This window comes from Penicillium atrosanguineum (assembly GCF_028827265.1).
Source record: "Penicillium atrosanguineum strain IBT 20685 chromosome Unknown utg000003l_segment0_segment0, whole genome shotgun sequence".
Classification (NCBI taxonomy): Eukaryota; Fungi; Ascomycota; class Eurotiomycetes; order Eurotiales; family Aspergillaceae; genus Penicillium; species Penicillium atrosanguineum.
The window spans coordinates 3,279,672-3,302,001 of NW_026623135.1; the positions used below are offsets into that span (position 1 = coordinate 3,279,672).

The following is a 22,330-nucleotide window of genomic DNA, read 5'->3' on the forward strand; positions in this document are numbered from 1 at the left end:
AGAGTAATGGTGTGCAGACTTGCTCGTCGAGCGCCACAAAGTTAGCAAACATGCTGAAGTTATCTTCAACTAGTGCGACGAATGGCACTCATATGACAGCCGACCCGCTAAATTTGATTCATGTCGCAGCGGATTTTAAGGACAAGATCGTGTTTGATGGACTGCTGTCAGTGTTCCCATTCCTTTCAAACATAATACTTGAACCTCCGGACTTCCCTAGAGCCTTATTAACAGTATCGGGATACAGATTTATTGTCGTATCCATGGCTGTCATATGTTTCATAATTCTCAGCACATTTCCCAGGTTTCGTCTTGAGATTGATGAAGATGGATCAGAAATGGATGTCAAATCTCCCTCCCTCGGGCCATACCATGCCCTCATAGGGGCTTCGACTGTGGCATTTGCATTCGGTCTTATATCTGCACTTTGGCAGCATATCAACAGCAGCGCTACGGCTTCTATGGCTGAAACTCTCAATTACGGTCTAGTGACCGGTCACGTTGGACCCGCAGCAATGGCACTTGCGTGGATTGGAGTAGCACTGATTGGTCTGGTTGCCTTTGGGTTTCTGATTATGCTCATCAGTATTCGTCTTCTTAAAAATCTGACTGATGATGAGTGATACTTAAGAGTCTACACTATGGATTTGAGCAACCAATTTAGTTATTTCTTGATCATGGTAACTAAACAAATAAGTCAGATTACTCCATAAGCCATTCAGATCCAATGCCCCGGCGCTATCTAGCGGGCCTCTCTAGCGCAAACAAAACAACCGTATCCCCCCCCAAAGAAGCCTCGCTGACAATTTCAAACCCATTCTTCTGCAGCACCTTTACACTCCCAACGTTAGCTTTATTAACTGCAGCAAACAACTTCTCCCTTTCAACATTCAATTCCATCCTAGGCTCTGGTTCTTCTCTAGAAAGTTTCCACCACGCATCAACAACTGCAGCCACCGCCTCGCTCACATACCCTTTACCCCAGAAGTCAGGGTGGATACCGTATCCAATTGATGGAGATGGTACAAGGCCATTAATTCCCACGGCTCCGATGACCTTTTGCGTTGGATCGGTGGCTGAGATCACAGCGAATGTGAATTGCCGTCCTAGGGCACCAGATGCATCAGGGGTCTTGAAGGTTTTGTTTAGGATATTGGCTTCTGTTTCTTGGATGTTTTGGTGGGGTACTTTAGGCCATCTAGAGTACATGTCAGCGTGGTTCGGTATTTTTTGCAGGGTGAGTGGGTGAATTATCTTACAGCCAGTCTGCAACATCCTGTCGAGATCGAAATTCATAAAGAGCGGCGGCATCTCCGATTTCTAGGGGCCGCAAGTACAAGTTCTTGGTTCGTATACGGTCCACACTGGCAGGTACAATGACATGTGTGTCCTGGCAAGGGTAGACAACATCCTTGACGGCTTGAGGATCGCTCTTCATGGTGACAGTATTTAGAATCTTATGATGATGCTGACAGGGTGTGTCCTAGTATATTTAGTGGGATGCCTAATGGTCTCGCCTAGTGTTGCAACCACGGCTTGCGCGTTGACTCATGCTTTAGTCCCCGCTGTGGCGTCGAATAGATATCAGAGTAGCATCGTGAGATTTACAGCTACGACAAATTAAATCAGAGAAGAGCATGTTCCATAGTCATTATCGTAAGCTTCATCGGCTTCTGTAAAGTATTGTACATTTGTAACAAATGTTCGCGCGACTGTCGTCGCGCGTAGCATCACCAGGATGGAAGATCACGGTGACAAACAAAGCCGCAACGAGTCGCAACCGCCAGAGGGCGAGAAATTTGCTGTGCGGTAATTGACACTTCTATGCGCCGCCCTCTCTTTTGGCATATTCCTCCTCCATGCGCTCCTCATAGAGTCGGTCGGCCTCCTCCTTACTGAGCGCACTCGCATCCTGCGAAGAGGATGACCCGGGCGCACTAATGGTGCTGCCGGTCCCAGTTCCAAGCTGACGGCCGCTGCTGTTGTCTGTAGAGACCTGGCCCGCAGAGGCTACTTGACGTGCGTTGGCCTGTTCTCTGTCGTACTGTTCGGCGGTCGGAATGGGCATTTTTGCGGTGGTTATGGGGTGGATTGAGGAACGCGAGATGTGGGAGATGGTAAAGGTGGGTTATTGCTTGAGATGTGGAAGCGAGGGAGCAGAGATGCTCAGCTTTTTAAGTGCCCTGAAGCTTGTTGGGATCTGCAATGCCTGAAGGAGGAACCGCCACACGTGTGGCGACAGCTTTGAGTCACACGTCATATCAACAGTGGGGAGCTTCATCACTCAACTAAATTTATTTTTGAAGCCCAACAAAAGGCTACACAATTGACGCGCTAACGTTCTATACATCTTGGTCCTGCTGTCTTCAAAATGTTCAAAACTTCATAACAATCATTGACATTGAAACTCGTAACAAGACGTTATCGCCAAAGGCGTCGCTAAACACAAACAAAAAGGAGGAATGAATCGAATCGCCGATCTATTACAACCGAGACCTAATCGGTGCCGAAACGACAACTGGCCCGACATCGTGGAGGCGCTTCATATCGGGATCGTACAGCGGCTCTGCGGTGACAGTGGCCTTGATGCGACGGCCGAAGTACTCGATCTCTACAAATTCACCTTCGCCCAGCTTGCTAGGAAGCCAGGCATAAGCGACGGGCTTGCGGACGGTGAAACCGAATCCTGCACTGGTGACATAGCCAACAGACTTGCCATTGTGGAACACGGGCTCTTTACCTAGGATCATGGAGCGGCCATCGTTGACAGTCAGGCAGCGCAGATGACGAGTGCGCTTTTCTTTAGCCAGACGCTCGAGGGCGGATCTTCCGACGTAGTCCTCCCACTTGCTGAATCTGATGGCAGATTCGACTCCAGCTTCGTAGGGGTTGTGCTCTGTGGTCATATCGGCGCCGAAGGTTCGATAACCCTTCTCCAGACGCAGAGAGTTGAAAGCGCCACGGCCCGCAGCGATGAGTCCATGGTTCTTGCCTGCCTGGTAGATAGTGTCCCACAACCGTGAGCCGTAGTCCGCGGTAGTCTGTATTTCCCAGCCGAGTTCTCCGACATAGGACTTTCGGAAGGCTGTGACCGGGATGCCGTTGACAATGGCGTTCTTGACACCGAAATAAGGCAGGCCCTTGTTGGAGAAATCGTCCGTGGTAATGGTACCGATAACATCTCGCGCCCGAGGACCCCAGAGACCAATGCAACAGGTGCTGCCGGTCAAGTCGCGAACCTCGACCCATTGTCCTTGGCGACGAGCTTCACGAGTAAGATAAGCTAGATCGGTTGCGCTGTTGGCACCGATTTGGAACTTGTCTTCAGCAAGTCTTGATACGAAGATGTCACTGCGGATACCGCCTTGGTCGTTAAGGAGAAGAGCATAGGTGATGACACCTGTGTTGGTGTTGACATCCCCTGTGCACAGCCTTTGGAGCAAAGGAACAGCCCCGGGACCTGTGACCTCAAACCGATGGAAAGTAGTCATGTCAAACATGGCAACGGCATTGCGTGTCTTCCAAGCTTCTGCTGCAGTGATCGGGGAGTAGAACTGCGCTGACCAGGCATCCCGGTCGACAGGCTTCCACTCCGCTGGAAGGGACTTGACCAGTTCCGCGTTTGCTTCATACCATTGAGGGCGTTCCCAGCCGCCAACCTCGAGATAGAAAGCGCCGAGCTCCTTCTGTCGGCTATAAAAAGGACTGGTGCGAAGCTTTCGGGGAGATTCTTTTGGTTGCAACGGGTGGAGAATGTCGTAAATCTCAACGAAGTTTTGTGCTGAGGTTTCGTTGATGTAGGAGCGACTTAACTGAATCTCTTCGAAGCGAGACAGTTCGCACTCGGTCATATCAATCGTGGAGCGGTCGTTTGTCAAAGTCTCTGCCATGGCTCGTGCAACACCGGCGGAGTGTGTTACCCAAACAGCTTCGGCCACCCAGAATCCATCAATATTGGGTGCCTGGCCGAAGACAGGACCGCCATCAGGAGTAAATGAGAAAATGCCGTTGAAGCCATCGGAGAGCTTGGTACCTCGTAGAATGGGCAACAACTTCTGAGACTCCTGCCAGGCGGGATCGAAGTCCTCGGATGTGAACTCAAGGCGAGAGGGCATGTTCATTTCGTCGACATGCTTGCCTGTCGGTCCTAATGATCCAGCAACGACCGGCATAGGGCGATGACCATAGTAACCGATTCCATACTGACCACCGTGCTCGCGGTAGTAAAGGTCCTGATCCTGGTGTCGCAAGATAGGAAGGGCTGCGTTCATTCCGTTCATCTTATTGTTGAGTTCGCGTCCTGCAAGAGCCGGTACATCTGTTGTCTTCACGTATTGGTGTGCCAGTGGGAGGAGGGGAATTGATACTCCAACCATAGCGCCAATCTCGACGCCCCAGAATCCGGCGCAGGAAATGATAATATCGGCGGGAATAGTGCCAGTGGGGGTTATCACACCCGTCACTCGGCGGCCGGTTTTCTCAATGCCAGTGACGGGCGTCAACCCTAGATAGCGAACACCGGCATTGCTCGTCCTCTCAATGAGCAGTTGTGTCGCACGAGCAGCAAGTGCAAGACCGTCGGTAGGGATGTGGAGACCTCCAAGAACCATATCTTTGTTCAGATGGGGATACATCTTGAGGCACTCCTCAGTGCTCACGAGGTGTGCATCAATTCCCCATGAAGAGGCATATCCATGCTTGCGCTTGAGATCCTCCAGTCGAGCCGGTGTTGTCGCGACCTCGAGACCACCAACCTGATTAAAGCAGTTCTGTCCATCCTTCTCAATTGACTGCAGCTTTTCGATAGTATAGCGAGCGAGGCTGGTCATCGTCTTGGAAGGGGTAGTCTGGAACACGAGGCCCGGGGCATGGGATGTCGAGCCGCCCGGCATCTCCAGCGGGCCTTGCTCAACGACAGTGATATCGTTCCATCCCCGAGATACCAGCTCGTCAGCGATATTGGTGCCCACGATTCCGGCGCCGATGATGACAACACGTTGGTTGGGTGCCATTGTGAAGAAGCGATTGATCCCTTCAAGAAGATGAGGGCGCTTCCTTTATGTTAAACCTAGATCGTGGGAGCTCTTCTTCTGCGGGGAAGAAGATTTTCTCCCCGCAGGCAACATGCCATGATGATATAGGGTGGGTTCTTGGTGGAAGCAGTTGAGGCCCCGCATCGGCTTGTACACCGTGAACCGGACCGTCTGGGTGAGTAAAACCGACAAAGGATACAGGGTTTATTTTCCCGAAACAGGTAAAGTGGGAGTTGCCATCGATTGTTGTATAAAGCTCTTATCGTCGTAAATAGTACAAGATGTTGCGCAAGAGGAGAATGCTCTAATCAAGACGGAGCTTTGAGATGAGAAGCTCTGAGCTGGAAGACGCTCGGGATGTATCAGCGGCGACATCGACACTTGAGTTTGGGCCTTTCCGAGCCAGATCCTGGACAATGGATGAGACTTCCATTTTCGGAGTGGTAATAACGGGAGATGATTGGCCTTCCCGCAATGACGGGGAGGATCATGAGGCGGTCCGGTTCAAGGCCGCTCACGTGTGCGGGTGCCATCCTTTGGCCGTGGGGAACGGTCCGGCATTGGTTCATATATGAGGTTTGCTATCTTGGGTTGGGTTTATCGTGCTATCTTTATCTTGCCACTTGTTCGTTCTGGCCTTACTGCCAAAGCCGAGCCGTGATAAGGTCTTCCGTCTTCCGTCTTATCATCAACCTTGTACTTGAAAGCCCATGGGCACATGCATGCATGCGGACCTTATAGGGCCAATCGAATTATATCTTAGATGGACAATGGCATTTTAATTCTGGCCACTTGATCATCTGTCTGAGCATCGTCTCATTTTGGATCTCGGTGTTTGAAATCTACAGGCCTGCGTACGACGGGCATTCACCCAGACGAGGGATATATATATCGATACCACCAGATAAATTTTCAAGGCATGTTTATAGCTTTTGAGCTACGAGGACTCAGAAGATGTACAGTCTTAATCAACGTTGGCTATCCATACTGCAGTTATTGGATGAGGTCATAAAGTCTGCGCGGTTGATTTCGCAAGACTTCTGGGTCGGCGATTCTTGCGGTGCGGACATGGCAAAATTCTCGACAGCGCGCACCGAGAACTATATATCCATATGCGCGTCTCTTTCAAGCGGGATTATTAGTGAATTTTAAATATTCTCGAGACCTTGAATAAGTGACTAGGTACGGCTTAGACCTCTGATATTCCCGTAGGTATATAGAGTGTATAGGTATTCAATCATAGAAAAGAGCGTTCACGAAAACAAGATCCTTGCAACGCGCTCGCAAGACTTATTGAGGATGTCCCAAGCCCAATGGGCAAGCTTATTTTATGGAGGACAGGCTGGCGATCCAACGGAGGGGTACAGCGCTCGGACAACTTAGATACTGACGAAGCTACGAGAGATTCACTAGGGCGAAGATGTCTCTTCTCCAAACCCGAGTCACTGACTCAAGGATTGATGAAAAGAAAGGTCCACGAGGTGGAAGTGCCAAAGAATGCGCCTGTCAGAGGACCAAAAGCCCGCTGAACAAACTGTTCCGCCGCGATGTGCAATGCAGGGACCAATCTGTGGTGGGCCGCAGTGTTGATCGCAGCCACCCAAACAAGGTAAGTATGAAGAAGAAAAGAAAAAGAGGTGGAATGGGCGGGCGCTGAGGCCTGTTAAGTACTTTCTGAATCCGCGCTAGTGGTAAGCGAGCTCTTCACAGCACGTGACAACAAAGGGGGAGGCATGTGACATTCTTCGCCTGAGGCAGATGAGCTGTCACAAAACGACTCATGCCTTGCAGTTTAATATCTATAACCCTGAAGGCCATCGCTTTGGTGGGAATCTAGGATTGGGCAGGATAACCAGTACCAGTACAATAATTGGGCCTCCTTGTTTACGCCGCCAAAAAAAAAAAAAAAAAGTGGATGAATCAGTTACGAGCTTGTGTGGAGCCTTCCCCTATTTTCCATGGGTGGGCTGCAACTTTGTACAGTGGTCCTCGCGACAACTTCTTTTATTTTCGGGGATCGGGAGAAGTCCGTCGGTAAGACACCAGGTCCAGAAGGCTCCGGGCGCCTAGCCGCGCTTTGAACCCACCCGAGATTCACGGAGCGAAAGAGCGCGCATCCTCATCAAAGGGTGCCATGGTTACAGAGAAATGGGTGTCTGGGCTAGTGGGCGCTAGAATCGACGGCGGGAATTGGGAGTAGAGCTTAGATGGACGGGAAGGTTTCGCCCAGACTCAGATATGTACACCGCAAGTAATTGCCCCGAGGGATCTTCGTGATAGACCTGTCGAGTGCCATGCGGGCGTCTCCGCCAGCAACGCTCTGGCAACGGCTAAGCGGTCTCTCCTTGGCGGCATGGCACTTGCAGGGAGGCAAAGCTGACAGCAAAGGATTTCCGGCATAATGATCTACAACGGCACTGGCCATAGATGGGTCTCAGCGAGAGGGCGGAGAAAGGGCGGAAGGAGGTCAGGATTGGCAAAATAGTTGCTTAGCCTGGGTAGCACTGAAAAAGGGGCCCGCCTCAGTATGTCATTGGGCACATGCAAGTGGATCTAGCCGTGTGGGCTATCATTACTGGAAATGTTCCGTCTTTGGGACCAGCGTACAAGGTCAAGGGCTCGTGAGTCACGATCGAGAATGGGCATGTACCATGGGTAGGCAACCGACAATCCGAAACAAAGGAAAGACCCAATTACACCTCGTACATCGTATAGAAGTAGGGCTGGCCCAGCCACCATGACAGATGGCTTAAGACACGGGACCACTTGGTGGGTCTCAAGACGACTAGCTCGGGACATCTAGAAACTGAGGGAAAAAAAAAAAACTAGACTCTTCACCACAGTACACTGAAAAGGGGAACTATAATCGGGACCAATATCGATCCCGTCGGTGGATCCGAAATTTCAGATTTCCTGTTCTCCGTCTTCTGTATTCTCCGGTGATACGCGTATCACGTAAAGAATGGCAAGGACGCACCGTTATGGGATTTGGGTATGGATAAGATGATGAGAGGAGACGATGATAGGACCGGCGTCATCACGACAACCCGAAGGAGGGTTGGTGCAACGGTGCTGGTTGGCCACGAGGAATTGCTCGCCACTGGAGCGATATGTACATACATAGAGTTGAAACTTTAGGAGACTCGGTCATGAGATGCTGTCGCGACACACGCGCCTCTTGGGAGAGAGAGGACAAGCCGGTAACCAGGATCCGACTAAGGATCAGCGCCATGTGAGCGAATCCGAGCCTTAACCCTAGCTGATCACCATGCAGAAGGGAAAGTGACTGGGGCCACTCCCTTATCCTGCTTCTGTCCCCTCCTGTACTTCGAGGGGTCTATAGGTCAAAAAGAACCTCGAGGGGAGCTGGGAGTTGCTCCCCCTTGAAGTGTGTAACGGGAGTCAACGGCGGTTGACAATACAATCGGGTGACCGACTGAGTCTGAAGGGAACGAAGGCAGTTAATTTGCACGGGGCGGGACCCGAGAGGGACGGGTAAATTAGGGGGGATCCATGGACGAGTTCATGGTGTGATGCTAGTCTAGAGAAACCCGTACTGTACTTAGTACTTTTTTGTACCCAGTCTGGTGCTACGGGCCAATAAACCTACGGGCCCAATTCCATCACCGACTGAACTGTTTCATGCAGATACAGCAGAAAACGACCCAAAAATGAAATAACATGATTGAAATAGATCAACATATGACAAAAAGTAATCTAAATAAATAGAAAGAAAAACCCCAAAAAAAAAAACCAAAGTAAGTTGCCCCCCCCTGAAGCACGTTAGCTAAGCGCAGACCCCACCGAGGACTGGGCTCCCTGCAGCTCCTTTCCTCTTTGAGTGTCAACAAGTGTCCCCCCATGCTCGTTCTTTTTTTCTCGCCCTTCCCTCCCTTTTTTTCCCTTTCTTCTCCCAGGATACCCCCCCTTTCCTACGTTGTGATACCCGGGCTTCCAGCTCTTTTCTTTTGCTTTTCTCAAGATACCCCCGATACCCAAACGCCTTTTCTTCTGAAGCTCAGCTTCTTTTAATCGATACCCCCAATTAATACCCTTTTTTTAATCATGTCCGACGTTCAGAAGATCGAGGAGACCCCCGTGGTCGTCCCTGCCACTGAGACACTTGTTGAGGCTCCGGCTACCGAGACTCCTGCTGTTGAGGCGCCCAAGGAGACTGAGGCCACTGAGGAGACCGCTGCCGAGACCACCGAGACCACCGAGACCGCCGAGGCTGCTGCGCCTGCTGAGGAGGTCAAGGAGGAGATCAAGCCCGCCACCGACGGTACCCTGGGCTACAAGGCCCCCGGTCTGGTCAAGTAAGTTGAGCGCATCGCTATGCGACGACAGAATTGTCAGCTAACCTAGCTTGTCGCATAGGGGCTTCCGCTTCGCCAAGCGCTTCTTCTACTTCAACGACGAGGCTGTTGAGGCCAAGCAGCTCTCCATCTTCCGCCAGAACGAGAAGGCTGCTCACGCCAACCCCACCGCTGCCTGGGCCACCCAGACCGGCAAGGGTCTCTTGTTCTTCACCAAGCGCGCTGAAGACAAGGCCACCCCGGCTGGCATCTTCAACCTGGTATGTTCAACTACAAGTGGAATGACTAGACTCGTACTCATGTGATGAATAGTCTGAGGTTTCTGATGTGACCAAGGAGGGCTCCAACGAGTTCTTGTTCAAGGTCGCTGGCCAGAAGCACACCTTCCAGGCCTCCAGCGCCGCTGAGCGTGACAGCTGGGTCGCCGCCATCGAGGCCAAGTCCACCGAGGCCAAGGCTGAGAAGGAGACCATTGTCTCCGGTGAAGGCTACAAGGCCGAGCTTGAGAAGCTGACCAAGCCCGCCGCTGTTGTCGCTGCCACCAAGAAGACCGAAACCGAGGAGGAGACCCCCAAGGAGACCACCGAGGAGCTCAAGCCCGAGGAGCCCAAGGAGGAGAAGAAGGAGGAGAAGGCTGCTGCCAAGAGCCGCTCCCAATCTCGCAAGCGCTCCAGCATCTTCGGCACCCTCCTGGGCAAGAAGGATAACGAGGAGAAGAAGCCCGAGGAGACCAAGGAGGAGACCGCCGAGGAGGCCAAGGCCGCCGAGCCCGTCACTGAGACTCCCGCCGAGGTTGTTGCTATTGCTCCCGCCACCGAGGAGACCACCGAGGGTATGTTTTCCCGAACAGTCACGTTTGAAAGATCATTTGTCTAACTTTATACGTAGTCGCCCCCGTTGTTGCTGCTGAGACCACCGAGGAAGCCCCCAAGGAGACCACCGAGGAGGCTAAGCCCGAGGAGGAGAAGAAGGAAGAGAAGAAGGAGGAGAAGAAGAACAAGCGCTCCTCCATCTTCGGCAACTTCTTCCAGAAGGTTACCAGCCCCGCTCAGGAGAAGTCCGAGAAGGAGGCCACCGCCCCCGCTGAGGAGACCATCTCCAGCTCTGCTCCCCAGCTTGAGAACCCCGTTGAGGAGGCCGCCGTCCAGCCCATTGAGCCCGAGGCCGTCATTGCCCCCGCTGAGGAGGCCGCTAAGGAGGTCGAGACTCCTGTTGCCGAGGCTGCCACCCCCAACCTCAAGGACAAGCGCCGCACTTCCTTCTTCGGTGCCTTCGGCAAGAAGGAGAAGAAGGCCGAGACCTCCGACACCGAGGTCACCGACGGTGAGGGCAAGGAGGCCAAGGTCAAGGCCAACAAGCTCGGCGGTCTCTTCCGCAAGAACAGCAAAGCTGTCAAGCTCGACAACGAGCAGGTCGCTGCCGCCGAGGCCGAGACCAAGGCCGACAAGGCCGAGGAGACCCCTGCCACCGAGGAGGCTGCCCCTCAGGAGACCCCCGCCGTCGACGAGGCCTCCAAGCCCGCTGAGACTGCCACCGAGGAGGCCAAGAACGTCACCGTTCCTGCCGCCACCCCCGTTCAGGCTGCTGCTTGAATTGCGTCCCCTGGGCGTAAAGAGTTCGAGCGATGGTGGGATTTGTCCTACCCATTGTCGACTCAACCTAACCCTGAAGGACTCGTGTTTCCCGGCATGAATTCCTGAAGGATGCAAATACGGACTTGATACCATTTCTCTGCAATTGCTTGTTTGTTTTTGCCTCGCCACTGGTCCTCTTCCAGTGATTATGGTCTACTTTCCCCTGGACCCTGATGCTGGAAGGGGTGCCAATGAGATACCCGCTGTCGCTTTTTTGTTTCTTTGCCCCAAAAAACCTCTATATAATCATTGTGGTGCTCTATTGACACCACTTCCATTCCTTTTACGACCAGCGTCCTGCAACCGATTCTCGATTTGCGACGTCATTATGCGTTACGTGGTGTGTCGCCCGACTAGATTGATACCACTTTGCCGCCGTTTGGTTTTGTGTTTGCTCGTGTTGGATACCCTTTAGGGAGGAAGGGTGTCTGTTTGTCGTGGACTTGTCCCGTTCAAATAGCCCCTCTGATGTTGTCTACCGTTGTCTCCGTCTCGCGCGGTTTTTCTTAGTGCTTCGTGGACACGTACTGCGATAGGTAATACTTAATAGAATCTTCTCAGTTTGCTTTTATATCTTTCTTAATTTCCCATGTAGTGCATGAGTATTTCCGGAGGTCATGGTATTAAGTAGTGAGCCTCCCGAGGTTGCTGGGTCACCTTGCGTCAAGTGGGAACCTGCACACCATTATGCAAGCAATGCTAGTCTCGATCGAGATGCGTGGCCGGTGGGCTCTGGGGTGCATCTAGACTGCAACGGTAGAAGCGCACCCTTGATATCACATCTGCGGGACGGAGAACTCAGCGCTAATATCCAGTCAGCTACCTCCGATATAATCATGGATGTTTGCAATCAGCGGTGAAGAGGAACGGTAATCATCTAGATGGGCCTGTACCGGGACCATGAAGATTATGCCTGGGAACGACGTCAGATGCTAGGATCCACAATGATGGGCTGTGGGTTTCATGGCCTGCCCTAAGGCCTTCTACAGTAACTTATGCCTGGGTTTTAACACTAGGCTTCGCTTCAAGCTTGTTTCGCACAATAAGAGCACATGCACAAAGGGATCCAGTATTCTAGTTTTTTTTGGGTCGGATAGATAGCGTGCGTTTTCGGAGTCAGCCAAGCCATCAATTTGAACATGTGCCCAGGGCGTATTTGTAAGCCTCAAGCCACGGGCTTATCACCTGGCGCTTTCTAGGTTTACGGTTACCCAAGTCCGGCATGACGCTGGATTGGGAACTGTCGAGGCCGCAGGAGACTTGTCAAATTCGCACAATCGAGATGGGACAGTCTCAAGTTTGTTTGTTTTTTTTCTTTTTTAAAAAAAAAAAAAAAAAGATGCTGAAACGATGATCGAAGCCAGTGGGTGCGCGAAAGTCAATTTCCACGCCCTTCGGCAACGCTAAGTAGAAAGCAGGCATTCAAAGGGAACACGGACCACGGCACAGCCCACCGCGGGGAGACAATTGGGAAAAGATCGGTGGGGCTTGCTACTTCCTGGTCGGAGGTAATAGCCTCTTCTCCGGCGAGATTCCGAGGACTGATTTCACCGTGTGCGCCATCGCTGGCTCTGTAGAAGTATGTGAGTGCCTAGTTGATATGTCCGGGATGTACGCGTCCTGGCCTGGCTTTGAGGCTGCCTGTTGGCAATCTGCAGTTCAATGCTTTGGGGACTTCATGGGTCTAGAAAGGGGCCTCCAAAACGTCGCGGATGTGCGGATGCCTAGACATGCCTCACGGAGAAGATCAGCCCTATCATTGGTCAATTCCCCTCGGCGATACCACTCTACTTATCTATACTTGGATCTATAGCGACAGCGTCATAGCAGCTCAAGTACCCTCCAGGTACCGGGCCCGGGCACGCTCCACCAATCGTAGGCCTCCAGAACGGTGTGACTCACACCCCGTGACGGCGGCATTGACTAAGCCCCGTGCGGCTCTCGCTCCTGATTGGGTGCCGGGCTCCACCGCCGCACAGAACTTTGCTTAAGAAGTGCCTGAGTGCCCCGAATTGATGCCTGCCCCTTCTTTTCCCTTCCATCCACCCGTGATTTACAAACCTCTTCTATCATATCCATTTTCTCACTCTCCACCATACTGCGCACAACTGAACCATTTTTGACATCCGATTGCCAACATGGACGCTTTCTAAGCTCCCCCCTTCAAAGCTCGTCTTTCTCAACCGAGAACGACACAATTAATCCCTCGGGAATAACGTCTTTTTTCTCCCCTCAACAACTTTCTTCAGAGTCTTCCTTTCAGGAACCTCTGAACTTCAGCATCGCTTCGCGTAGCTCAAGTTCTACCCCCAACACCTCCACCACGATCGACTTTACGTCGTTCACCACGGATTACTCCCAGCAATCATGGCTTCCCACACCCCCGCCCACCCAGCCCTTGGCTTCCAGTTTGAACAACAGCAACAACAACAACAACAACAACAACAGTGCGCTAGAGGACTTCGTACTCTATCCCGCTCCAGTGTCCCGTCCGCAGCCTCGTCCCAGAGACTTGCGTGCTCCAGCACCTTCGAGTACTGCCCTTAAGCCATCTGCTTTGCAGCCCTTTTTGGCCCAAAACAATCCTCGACGACACAGTTTTAGTCTGCAGTTGCACCGTCATCTTCAGCAGCAGTTACCTGGCTCTCCTGTTCCAGATCCCAGAGTGACCAAGCTACCCCGGTCTCCTTCCCACTGGTCTCACTCCTCGCACCACGCTCCGCACAACCGCTTTTCCACTCCACCTTCGTACACAGATAAACAAAAACAACGCTATCTGGCTTATCGCCGCAACATGTCGACTCCGAACTTCCAAGGTAAGTACCTCGTGCTGTCCGTTTCTTCTGCTGCATCAGTCGCTCACACTGCCTCATCAGAAAACGACTACGACCTCTTTGGTCTGCCCTCTGCCGGGTTCCACTCCGGCATGGCTTCGCCGCTTGACCTCGCCCAGTTGCCACTGGACCACGAGGCTCAAGGCGCTTTCTCCCCCGCTGTGCCCTCTGGCACCGTCTCGCCCAAGGACTTGATGTTCGAGACTTCAGTTCCTCCCTCGAGCGCTTTCACTGATCTGAGCACTCCGCCCTTCGACTCACCTGGCACCTTCAGCCAGAATGCCTCTCCACTGTTCACCGACGTGGACGTGACTTCCGAGTGGCCCTCGCTCTTCAACGATGGCTCAACCTTAAATACTTTCGACGCTGAGTTTGGCTTCTCTACCGTCTCCGAGGCCAAGGAGCCTCGGTTCCAGAAGCCCGCGCTCCCCATATCGCCTGCTCCCAAGCGCGTTGTCGCAAAGGCCTCGCCTGTCTCTGCCACTGGTTCCACCAAGCACTCCACAGTATCGGGTATTTCCCGTGCCCGCAAGGAGCTGTCTCCTGTCGACTTCGACACCAGCGATCCCCTCGCTGCCAAGCGTGCTCGTAACACCGAGGCCGCGCGTAAGTCCCGTGCTCGCAAGATGCAGCGTCAGGCTGCCGCCGATACCCAGATCAATGATCTCATGGAGCAGCTAGCCGCTAAGGACCAGCTCATCGAAAAGCTCAAGGCCCAGTTGAAGGCTCAGCAGACCTATCAGTGAATGTTCTCACGACATGTTTTCTCTTTCCCGCGTTGAATGCTTTATCTTTCCCACGGTGTGGTGGGCGCGGGGCATGGGTCAAGCCTGATCCTCCTCCTCCGTCTCACCCAGGCTCCAGAGCTTGCTTCTCGGAGTCTGTCAAAAGTTCGAAATGAGACGTCCGATCTCTTTTTCTTCTGCATTTACGTTTTATTCAAATTGTTTCCACTATTATTACTAGCCGGTTCTGATTGTCTCCCTCGCCTTGACGCTGGGATTGACTCGTGGCTCTTGCTATTCTGCTTTTACTGTTTAATTCGAGAATATAATTTCCTTTCTCAAGTCGCAATTCTTTTCAACAGACTCGTAGGTGTCTTGGTAGTTGTCTTGGTAGTTTTCGTTAGTGAGGCTCAACATTGTGCGGATATCCATCCCTGCCACCAGGACCCCAAGCCCGATGACCCCGCCACAGCCAACCAAGATTATAGTGACCATCCAACCCAATATCCGTTCCGAACGATCTACAACAAGAATAAATATAACTAATAGTCTAAATATTATTAAATGCACGAAGATCCTCTGACGTAGGCCACCCAATTGCGCACACCCCGCGAGCGCCGGGCATCCTCGCCCCACCAAGAAAGTTTCCTTCAATCAGATCCCCAAATCTCCTACACCTCCCCTTCCATCTAAACCACTCCTTCCCATAGAAAAACATCCACAATGGCCCAATCCAGACAAACAAACCTCGAAGGCATGGCCAAATGGGCCGACAACACTAACGACCTCGCCAAGGAGGTTGATCTCGAGAACCATGACACCAAGCTTCCAGTAAGAAAGAGAGCTCTTCACCCACGCGGTGATTCAAATTGACCCCTAATCACAGGAAGTCATCGATAACATCAGACAAGAACTCACTCAGATAACCGAGGATACTAGCCATGCTTCTTCGCATGCGTGTTCCGAGTCTGAGCAGGAGGGTATTAGATCATCTTATTACAATGTCAGTTTCCGTGACCGAACTCGTCTGAAATGGTTTATGCATTGATAGTGACAACTAATTTGGTAATTGTAGTTTGTGCAATCTCAGGAAGCACTGTTGAGGACTATTATTGGGAAACATAAGATTTTGTCCCAGACGCCGTTCACGGCGCCGATGGGGACTATCCTGACTATGCTGGAGGGCGGGTTTGATGCATTGGGCGAAGCTGTTATTGGAGAGGTTCCTTTGTTTGCGAAGGAGGTTGAGGGGATGAGGGATCGGTTGGATGGTATGCTGGGTCAGGCTATTGATTTGTATGGCTAGGGTGTTGGGGTTTACTTGGACAAGTTGGATTATATTATTAAGACATCTTGAACGAGAAGGGGTTGGACCGTGGATCTTAGGGCAAAGATTCTTGAATATATCTTATCGGCGACTGCGTGGAGGGTCATCTAGCGTGGTGATTAGGGCCATAGCGTGCCCAAGAAAGCACGACCTACTAGCTGAGAATAAATAAGGCATTGGCCTTCGTCCTTCAGGTTAAAGGGCGGAGAAAGCAGTGGTAAAAAGCCGCTTATATTAGCATTGGCGCACCATAGCGCTAATCAATGCGGTAGTCATCTATACGGACCGTAACAGTCTCGGAGATAACCCGATCTGGATTGATTCGGGCTCTAGATCTACGAGTAGTGCTTCTATGATAGACGTCCAGTGAACCAGCTCAGACTTGCCTTTATCGCCTTCATGAGCCCCATCTCTCCCCCCTTTAGCCATTCTTTCTCGTCGCTTCCATGCCCTCAAGATGGACTGCATTCACTTCGCATACCCAGGTTCTTCATCAATCATCGAGCTACGCGCCGCCCAGAAGGACTGCTGTTGCTCTGAGGAAGGACAAGGATCGATAATGCTCAGTGGACAGTCCACTTGATCAAAAGATGGAGTGGTACTCCATGAAGGGCATGGAAGTAGATAACGAGAAATATGGACTTGGGTTTCAAGCTGGATGGGATGAGGCTTCAGAAGTATCTGTTTCCATGTTTTGTCATCACCGCTGGACTGAGGCCTTGATAGAGGGAGGGAGGGAGGGTTTGTTGATGAGAAGGGAGGGGGAAACGGGTATAAGTGGATAAGAGAGGAGAAGGGAAGAAAGTTTATACGATTTAGATCAGGATATCGGTGCCTTTCGTACGGCCTTTCTCCATCTTGGCTGTGCGCGCACCAAATTGGATAGCGCGCTTTTTCTCACGAGCAACGCTTGGCAAGCTCAGTCTTAGAGCCACCAGCCGGAGTGCCATTTTCTCTTTGTCAAGCGTGGCAATCGTCTGTGCCTCTGGATCGGAGTCTGGTAGTTCAGCAAGTCCGAATCCGCACTTCTCCCAGACAGGCGCGCGAAGCACCCACGCGACGAAGTCTTCGTCCAGGAATGGGAAGCGAGTTTCTCGACCCCAATGAGAAAGAACGCGGTCGTCACGGCCAAGATTGCGCTGTCCGAGTCGGCTCACGTCGAGATTGATCTCGGAGATCAGGCCCTCGAAGCCGTTGCGGTTGAAGGCGATACCGTGGCGGCCATACCCGGCGAAGAGCTCGTCTGCACCGAGGCCTGAGAGGAGAACGCGCGCTGAGGTTGCGTAGGGTTCTGGGTCTGTATTGGGGATGTGGATTCTTCCTTGACCACGAGATGCAAAGTACAAGGCACATGCGATAGAGAGGTCCATTTCTGTATTGTGGGGTCTCATTAGACGTTTGACCTGGTCTCGATGTGATAATGTTTCGGTGTAGGGAATATCAATGGCAACGAAGCGCCAGGTACGCCCAGGACACGCCTGTTGAAGCTCTGCGAATGCGGAACGACCTGTAATCCTGTCAGGACAGGCCTCGTAGGCGGAGATGGGAGATGGTGATGGCGATGTCGAGGAAGGGTTTTGTTGTTTTGAGTTTGAATTTGCTGCTGCTGTGACTCTAGGGTTCTCAAATGCTACATTAAGAAGATCGATCGGTTCGTTGCTCGGTAGAATATCATGTGAGAGACGGGCCAGAAGGGTGCAGTCCAAGCCCCCTGAGAAGAGAACTGCGACTTTGGCACTGCTCCCTGAAACATAGCCAGGAGGCTCTGGCACATCTCGTATCCTTAATTCAAGTGATTGACGCAGCCTTGTCTCCAGCGCTATGACACATGGAGTCTCTTGTTTCAATGCCAGCGGTTGCTCTGTTGGGATCAACATGTTCATCGGCGGGATTGGGTTCTTCTGCGATACCTGTTAGAGATAATAACGCCGAAGCCAAAATGCAAGCTTACAATATGACCAGCGGGCGGAGTAGGGTCAGAGCTCCACGGCAAAGTCTCAATCTTGTACTGATCCTTAGGAGATGCAGATGTGTCTTGGTATGCATCAAGATTGATCATATAGATTCCAGCAAAGCCTACCTCGTCAAACAATGTCGAGGAGGACCCGTCACATATGCTGCATATCCTGAGACTACCGTCTTCCTCGAACCCCTGCAAGAGAGACCTCCTGCCGAGACAATCCCTACTGAAGAAGAGTCGAGCATTGACCGCGTCATAGAAAACAAAAGCAAAGGGTCCTGAGATAGTTGCGGCAGCCTCAGCAAGTCTTTGAGAGGCATCATTACAATCGCTCTTCACGGCCTGCAAGAACAAGTTGAAGACGCGTTCAGTATCATTGCCGCTGACCGGTTCGCCGCCGATCTTCCAAGCTTCGCCGTTCCAACAGAGCACAGATTGGGTCAATGAATCTATTAGTGGCTGTGAGTAAACATGGTCACCTCTTAGTGACAACACCGTCGAGATAAAGGTGAGATGCTGTTGCAGCTGGGACACTGCATTTTGTGTCTTGACCTCCCTGCACACTGTGTGGGTCTGTGTGCTGTCCGGACCTCGTTTCTCCAGCAAACCCCTCGTTTCTTGATTTGGCTGAGTGATCCTTGTTGACAGGGAGAAAAAGATTCCACACATGATAGCTGAGGCGCAATGGAGGTGGAGTTGACAGCGACGGGGCTTTTAATGCCCAGTGGGGGCCTGGGGCAGAAACTTAGTCATCCTATACAGTCGAAGTAAAGACACAGTGTGCCGATCTTTCAAGAAAGCTCTTAATAAACCTTGACAGTAGATGGACGAAAGTATCTATCAATGAAGGAGCTCATAGCCATCAATCTTGCATACCATGGATCTGTATCGACCAGGTCAAAGGTCAACAGGCGAATGCGGGTGCGGCCTCCCGGCCGAATGATGATCCGCACCATCAACATGAGAGCCTCAAGACTCCCCAAAACGCTACACTAGGATTTCCTGAACTCGTTGGCGAGGCCTGCATGCTGCCCATAGCCTATGTCGGCCACCGAAGCTTCGCCCTCTCCGGTCGGGATAAGGGACGATCAACCCACCCACCAAGAGCCCGAGAGCTCGAGCACCTTGACCTCCCTCCCCGAAGCCCAGAATGATAGCTCGAAAGATTTGGAACAAACCGACGTGAGCATGGAATCTGCCGAGGTGTCGCAAACCCCTAGTGCGCCCAGCGATCGCGCAGCCGACTCAAAACCAGCCGAACAACCCCCACCATCAACTCCGTCCGATTCCGACCCGTTTGCGGGACAAATGGATAAGCTGTCCGTGTCAGCAACCGACGCGCCAGAAATACTACCTTCATCCCTGGCGAATACTCCTCCCCCGCCTCCTCCGCCTGAGAAAGATGATGCCTACATGAACCCGAATTCTACAACCTCATCGGGCCCCACGTTACAAACAAGCGAGCCAACTTCGGGCCCAAGCTCCGAAAAGGAGCTTCCAGACGTGCCTGGCGATAGTGATCCGGAATCAAGACAAGGCGGTCGAACTGGGCGGGCACGGGACGACAATGACTCCCAGCCAGAGATCCAGACCATCTTGGGCCAATTCCAGGACCTTGATCGGACCACTGACCAGCAAGAAATCATGTCGCCTCGGATGGAGCTTGCTGAGCAGTTCCGCGGTGGTCAGAACTACTTTCCGCCTCGCAAGTCCAGTCTCGATCATATCCAGCCTCCTCTGTCTGGGTCACCGGGGTCTCACCCGCCAGGTAGCCAGTCCTCTCCGGTCTCCCAATACATTCATAAGTCCATGGGCCCCGATGAGGCCACGTTGACACGGCGGTCATCGGCTTCAACAGTACCGCCACTGCCAGAGCCCGAGCCTGACCAGCCGTTCGACTTCCATAGGTTCTTAGAACAATTGCGTCACCGGACCGCTGACCCCGTGGCCAAATTCCTGCGCTCATTCCTAATGGAGTTTGGAAAAAAGCAGTGGATGGTTCACGAGCAAGTCAAGATCATCAGTGATTTTCTGGCATTTATCACCAATAAGATGGCTATGTGTGAGGTCTGGCGGGATGTTTCCGACAGCGAATTCGATAACGCCAAGGAAGGCATGGAGAAGCTCGTCATGAACCGTCTGTACACGCAGACCTTTGCTCCAGCAATCCCAGCGCCTCCAAGCATCCCCCGAAGTGCGAGCCGCAGTCGACGAAGAGAGATCGAGAGGCTTCATGGGCCGTGGCGGCGAGGCCAGCACCAGGAGGACATCGAGCGGGATGACATCTTGGCGCAGAAGATCCGCATCTACAGCTGGGTCAAGGAAGAGCACCTGGATATTCCGCCCGTGAGCGGTGGTGGACGCCGTTTCTTGAACTTGGCACAGCAAGGTAAGACCTTCAGCCACCATCCAAGTCGTCTTCTGCTAACCAGAAAAATAGAAATCCTGAAGCTAAATGGCTACCGTGCACCTCGAGATAAAGTCATCTGTATTTTGAATTGCTGCAAGGTAATATTTGGCCTTTTGAAGAACTCTAAAAAGGCAGACACCTCTGCCGATTCTTTCATTCCGCTCTTGATTTACGTGGTTCTGCATGCGAACCCCGATCATCTCGTTTCTAATATTCAATACATCCTGCGCTTCCGCAACCAAGATAAGCTTGGTGGCGAGGCGGGCTACTATCTTTCTTCACTGGTGAGTTGCGCCGCTTATTTAATTTGATTAATCCCCTCACTAACCCTTCATACAGTCCGGCGCCATTCAATTCATCGAGACATTAGATTGCACTAGTCTCACAGTTAGTGATGAAGATTTTGAGCGCAACGTCGAACAAGCCGTCTCCGCCATCGCCGAACAGAACCGCGAGTCTGAAACTGTAGCAGACAAATCCCCACCACCACCAACAAACCCAGGCCCATCTCAGTCCCAAGTTGGATCATCCCGTAGAGACCTATCTCTGTCTAGCGACGATGACACCTCTGCCCCGGTCGCAGGCCTCTTGCGCACCATCCAAAAGCCCCTCAACACTATCGGTCGGATCTTCTCGGACGACGGAGAGAACAGTCCATCGCAAGACCGCTCTCTCCAACCCGCCACAACACCCCAACCGGCCGTTGCACCACCCCGCCTCACGCCTAGCGTCTACCAACCCCCACGCTCCAGCACTGAAGGCCGCCAATCAAGCGACGAACGCACCAGACCATCGCGAGATGGCAGCGGCGCGCCAGAAGAACCTAACCCGTGTTCTGGATGCCCAGGACGCAGCAGCGCGTCAAGCTAGCGCCGAAGACGCCGAAGCACGACGCATCCAGCGCGCGGAGCATAACAATGTCGTCGAGACCCTGTCGAACATGTTCCCCAATCTAGATCGCGACGTCATTGACGACGTGGTCAAGATTAAGGAGGGAAGGTGAGTCCCAACAACACCAGCTCTTATTCTTGTCTCATGTACTAATTTCTTTTCATAGAGTTGGTCTTGCAGTCGACGCCTGTCTCGCTCTCAGCGCGGAATAGTATATAGAAAAAGCAGTCGCACTTCCCTTCGGGGCGTGTGATCAGTTACGAATGGCATGCAGTGTAGTTTTTTTTTTTTTTTTTTCCTTTTCCTTTATCTCTTGGATGAACCTTGGGGCCCATGGATGGCTTTATATAACGAGTAATGACTGGATAACGAGTGATGACCCTTTGTACGACATACTAGTATTTCGAGTATATATAGGCACTTGCGTCGCTAGACATCCTGGGTGCAGGAATATATTTTGCATTTAAATGGTCATAAGTTAGTTACAACCCAAATGTCTGGTACCATTGTTATACAAGTATTATCTAATCCCTAAAAGGCTCAATTTTTGTGGGAAACGTCATAGGACAAAACAACAGGCACAGAACTTTGCCGTCCTATTAAAGAATTTCTTGGGGACACAGACCTTGACCCGTTCAAGGTAAAAACAAGCTTAACTCCATAAGAAGAGTATCGGAATCGAAAAAGCGACTATACATATTCAATATTTCAAGCCTATCGAATGTGCTACATCGGGAAGCTTTGTTCAAATTCGAATTGAACATGTCGGATTGTAGATCAGAGATGACAGCTTTTTGTTGACCTTGTTGTTAAGATCAATCCTCTTTGCAATAGGCTTTTAAGCTGGAGTAGATTAATTCTTCCCAATCCTCCTGAATATTGCGTTTGGTTCAAAGAATTGATACTAGGTAGCATATTTCACAAGAAACATTGCAAAATCGTTGTAAAGAAAAGGGTCAAACATGACGACAAGTACAAGCAAGAAAAAAAGAGAACATCGCCTCTAGCAGAAGAACATTTACAAGAATATGGGAGAATCGAAAACGATCTGACGAAACAAAGCTTTGCCAGGCCTCTTTGATACTCAAAAGGCAGACAATCACACTAAGCGAAGTGTGAGCTGATCCCCAACCGAGTACCCAGGGAGCGTTCCCTTAGCATTTAGTGAGCAAATAGTAAAAAATAGGTACAAGCAAACCA

At 51.7% G+C, this 22,330-nt stretch overlaps 9 protein-coding genes across 9 annotated transcripts; 5 read left to right on the plus strand and 4 right to left on the minus strand.

Annotated features, from left to right (window-relative positions):
• Nucleotides 1-50: 50 nt before the first annotated feature.
• N7443_004660 (Fig1 domain-containing protein) lies at nucleotides 51-623 on the plus strand (the record flags this gene model as incomplete). The annotated part of the gene is made up of 2 exons (XM_056884716.1): nucleotides 51-166; nucleotides 305-623. The coding sequence occupies 2 exons, from the start codon at nucleotides 51-53 to the stop codon at nucleotides 621-623; spliced, it is 435 nt and encodes a 144-aa protein (XP_056742994.1).
• Nucleotides 624-738: 115 nt separating this feature from the next.
• Nucleotides 739-1,438, minus strand: N7443_004661 (GNAT family N-acetyltransferase; the record flags this gene model as incomplete). Its single annotated transcript, XM_056884717.1, has 2 exons — nucleotides 739-1,198; nucleotides 1,260-1,438. The coding sequence occupies 2 exons, from the start codon at nucleotides 1,436-1,438 to the stop codon at nucleotides 739-741; spliced, it is 639 nt and encodes a 212-aa protein (XP_056742995.1).
• Nucleotides 1,439-1,822: 384 nt separating this feature from the next.
• N7443_004662 (uncharacterized protein) lies at nucleotides 1,823-2,068 on the minus strand (the record flags this gene model as incomplete). The annotated part of the gene is made up of 1 exon (XM_056884718.1): nucleotides 1,823-2,068. One exon carries the CDS (start codon nucleotides 2,066-2,068, stop codon nucleotides 1,823-1,825), a length of 246 nt encoding a protein of 81 aa, XP_056742996.1.
• Nucleotides 2,069-2,483: 415 nt separating this feature from the next.
• On the minus strand, nucleotides 2,484-5,012 carry N7443_004663 (GcvT family protein; the record flags this gene model as incomplete). Its single annotated transcript, XM_056884719.1, has 1 exon — nucleotides 2,484-5,012. One exon carries the CDS (start codon nucleotides 5,010-5,012, stop codon nucleotides 2,484-2,486), a length of 2,529 nt encoding a protein of 842 aa, XP_056742997.1.
• A 4,086-nt stretch (nucleotides 5,013-9,098) lies between these two features.
• On the plus strand, nucleotides 9,099-10,941 carry N7443_004664 (uncharacterized protein; the record flags this gene model as incomplete). The annotated part of the gene is made up of 4 exons (XM_056884720.1): nucleotides 9,099-9,349; nucleotides 9,411-9,609; nucleotides 9,662-10,181; nucleotides 10,238-10,941. The coding sequence occupies 4 exons, from the start codon at nucleotides 9,099-9,101 to the stop codon at nucleotides 10,939-10,941; spliced, it is 1,674 nt and encodes a 557-aa protein (XP_056742998.1).
• A 1,324-nt stretch (nucleotides 10,942-12,265) lies between these two features.
• cpcA (amino acid starvation-responsive transcription factor GCN4) lies at nucleotides 12,266-14,563 on the plus strand (the record flags this gene model as incomplete). The annotated part of the gene is made up of 2 exons (XM_056884721.1): nucleotides 12,266-12,280; nucleotides 13,235-14,563. The coding sequence occupies 2 exons, from the start codon at nucleotides 12,266-12,268 to the stop codon at nucleotides 14,561-14,563; spliced, it is 1,344 nt and encodes a 447-aa protein (XP_056742999.1).
• A 702-nt stretch (nucleotides 14,564-15,265) lies between these two features.
• On the plus strand, nucleotides 15,266-15,848 carry N7443_004666 (uncharacterized protein; the record flags this gene model as incomplete). Its single annotated transcript, XM_056884722.1, has 3 exons — nucleotides 15,266-15,373; nucleotides 15,429-15,545; nucleotides 15,618-15,848. The coding sequence occupies 3 exons, from the start codon at nucleotides 15,266-15,268 to the stop codon at nucleotides 15,846-15,848; spliced, it is 456 nt and encodes a 151-aa protein (XP_056743000.1).
• Nucleotides 15,849-16,684: 836 nt separating this feature from the next.
• N7443_004667 (asparagine synthetase domain-containing protein) lies at nucleotides 16,685-18,498 on the minus strand (the record flags this gene model as incomplete). Its single annotated transcript, XM_056884723.1, has 2 exons — nucleotides 16,685-17,770; nucleotides 17,821-18,498. 2 exons carry the CDS (start codon nucleotides 18,496-18,498, stop codon nucleotides 16,685-16,687), a joined length of 1,764 nt encoding a protein of 587 aa, XP_056743001.1.
• A 372-nt stretch (nucleotides 18,499-18,870) lies between these two features.
• N7443_004668 (guanine nucleotide exchange factor VPS9) lies at nucleotides 18,871-21,342 on the plus strand (the record flags this gene model as incomplete). Its single annotated transcript, XM_056884724.1, has 5 exons — nucleotides 18,871-20,218; nucleotides 20,270-20,523; nucleotides 20,579-20,891; nucleotides 20,992-21,238; nucleotides 21,297-21,342. The coding sequence occupies 5 exons, from the start codon at nucleotides 18,871-18,873 to the stop codon at nucleotides 21,340-21,342; spliced, it is 2,208 nt and encodes a 735-aa protein (XP_056743002.1).
• Nucleotides 21,343-22,330: the final 988 nt, after the last annotated feature.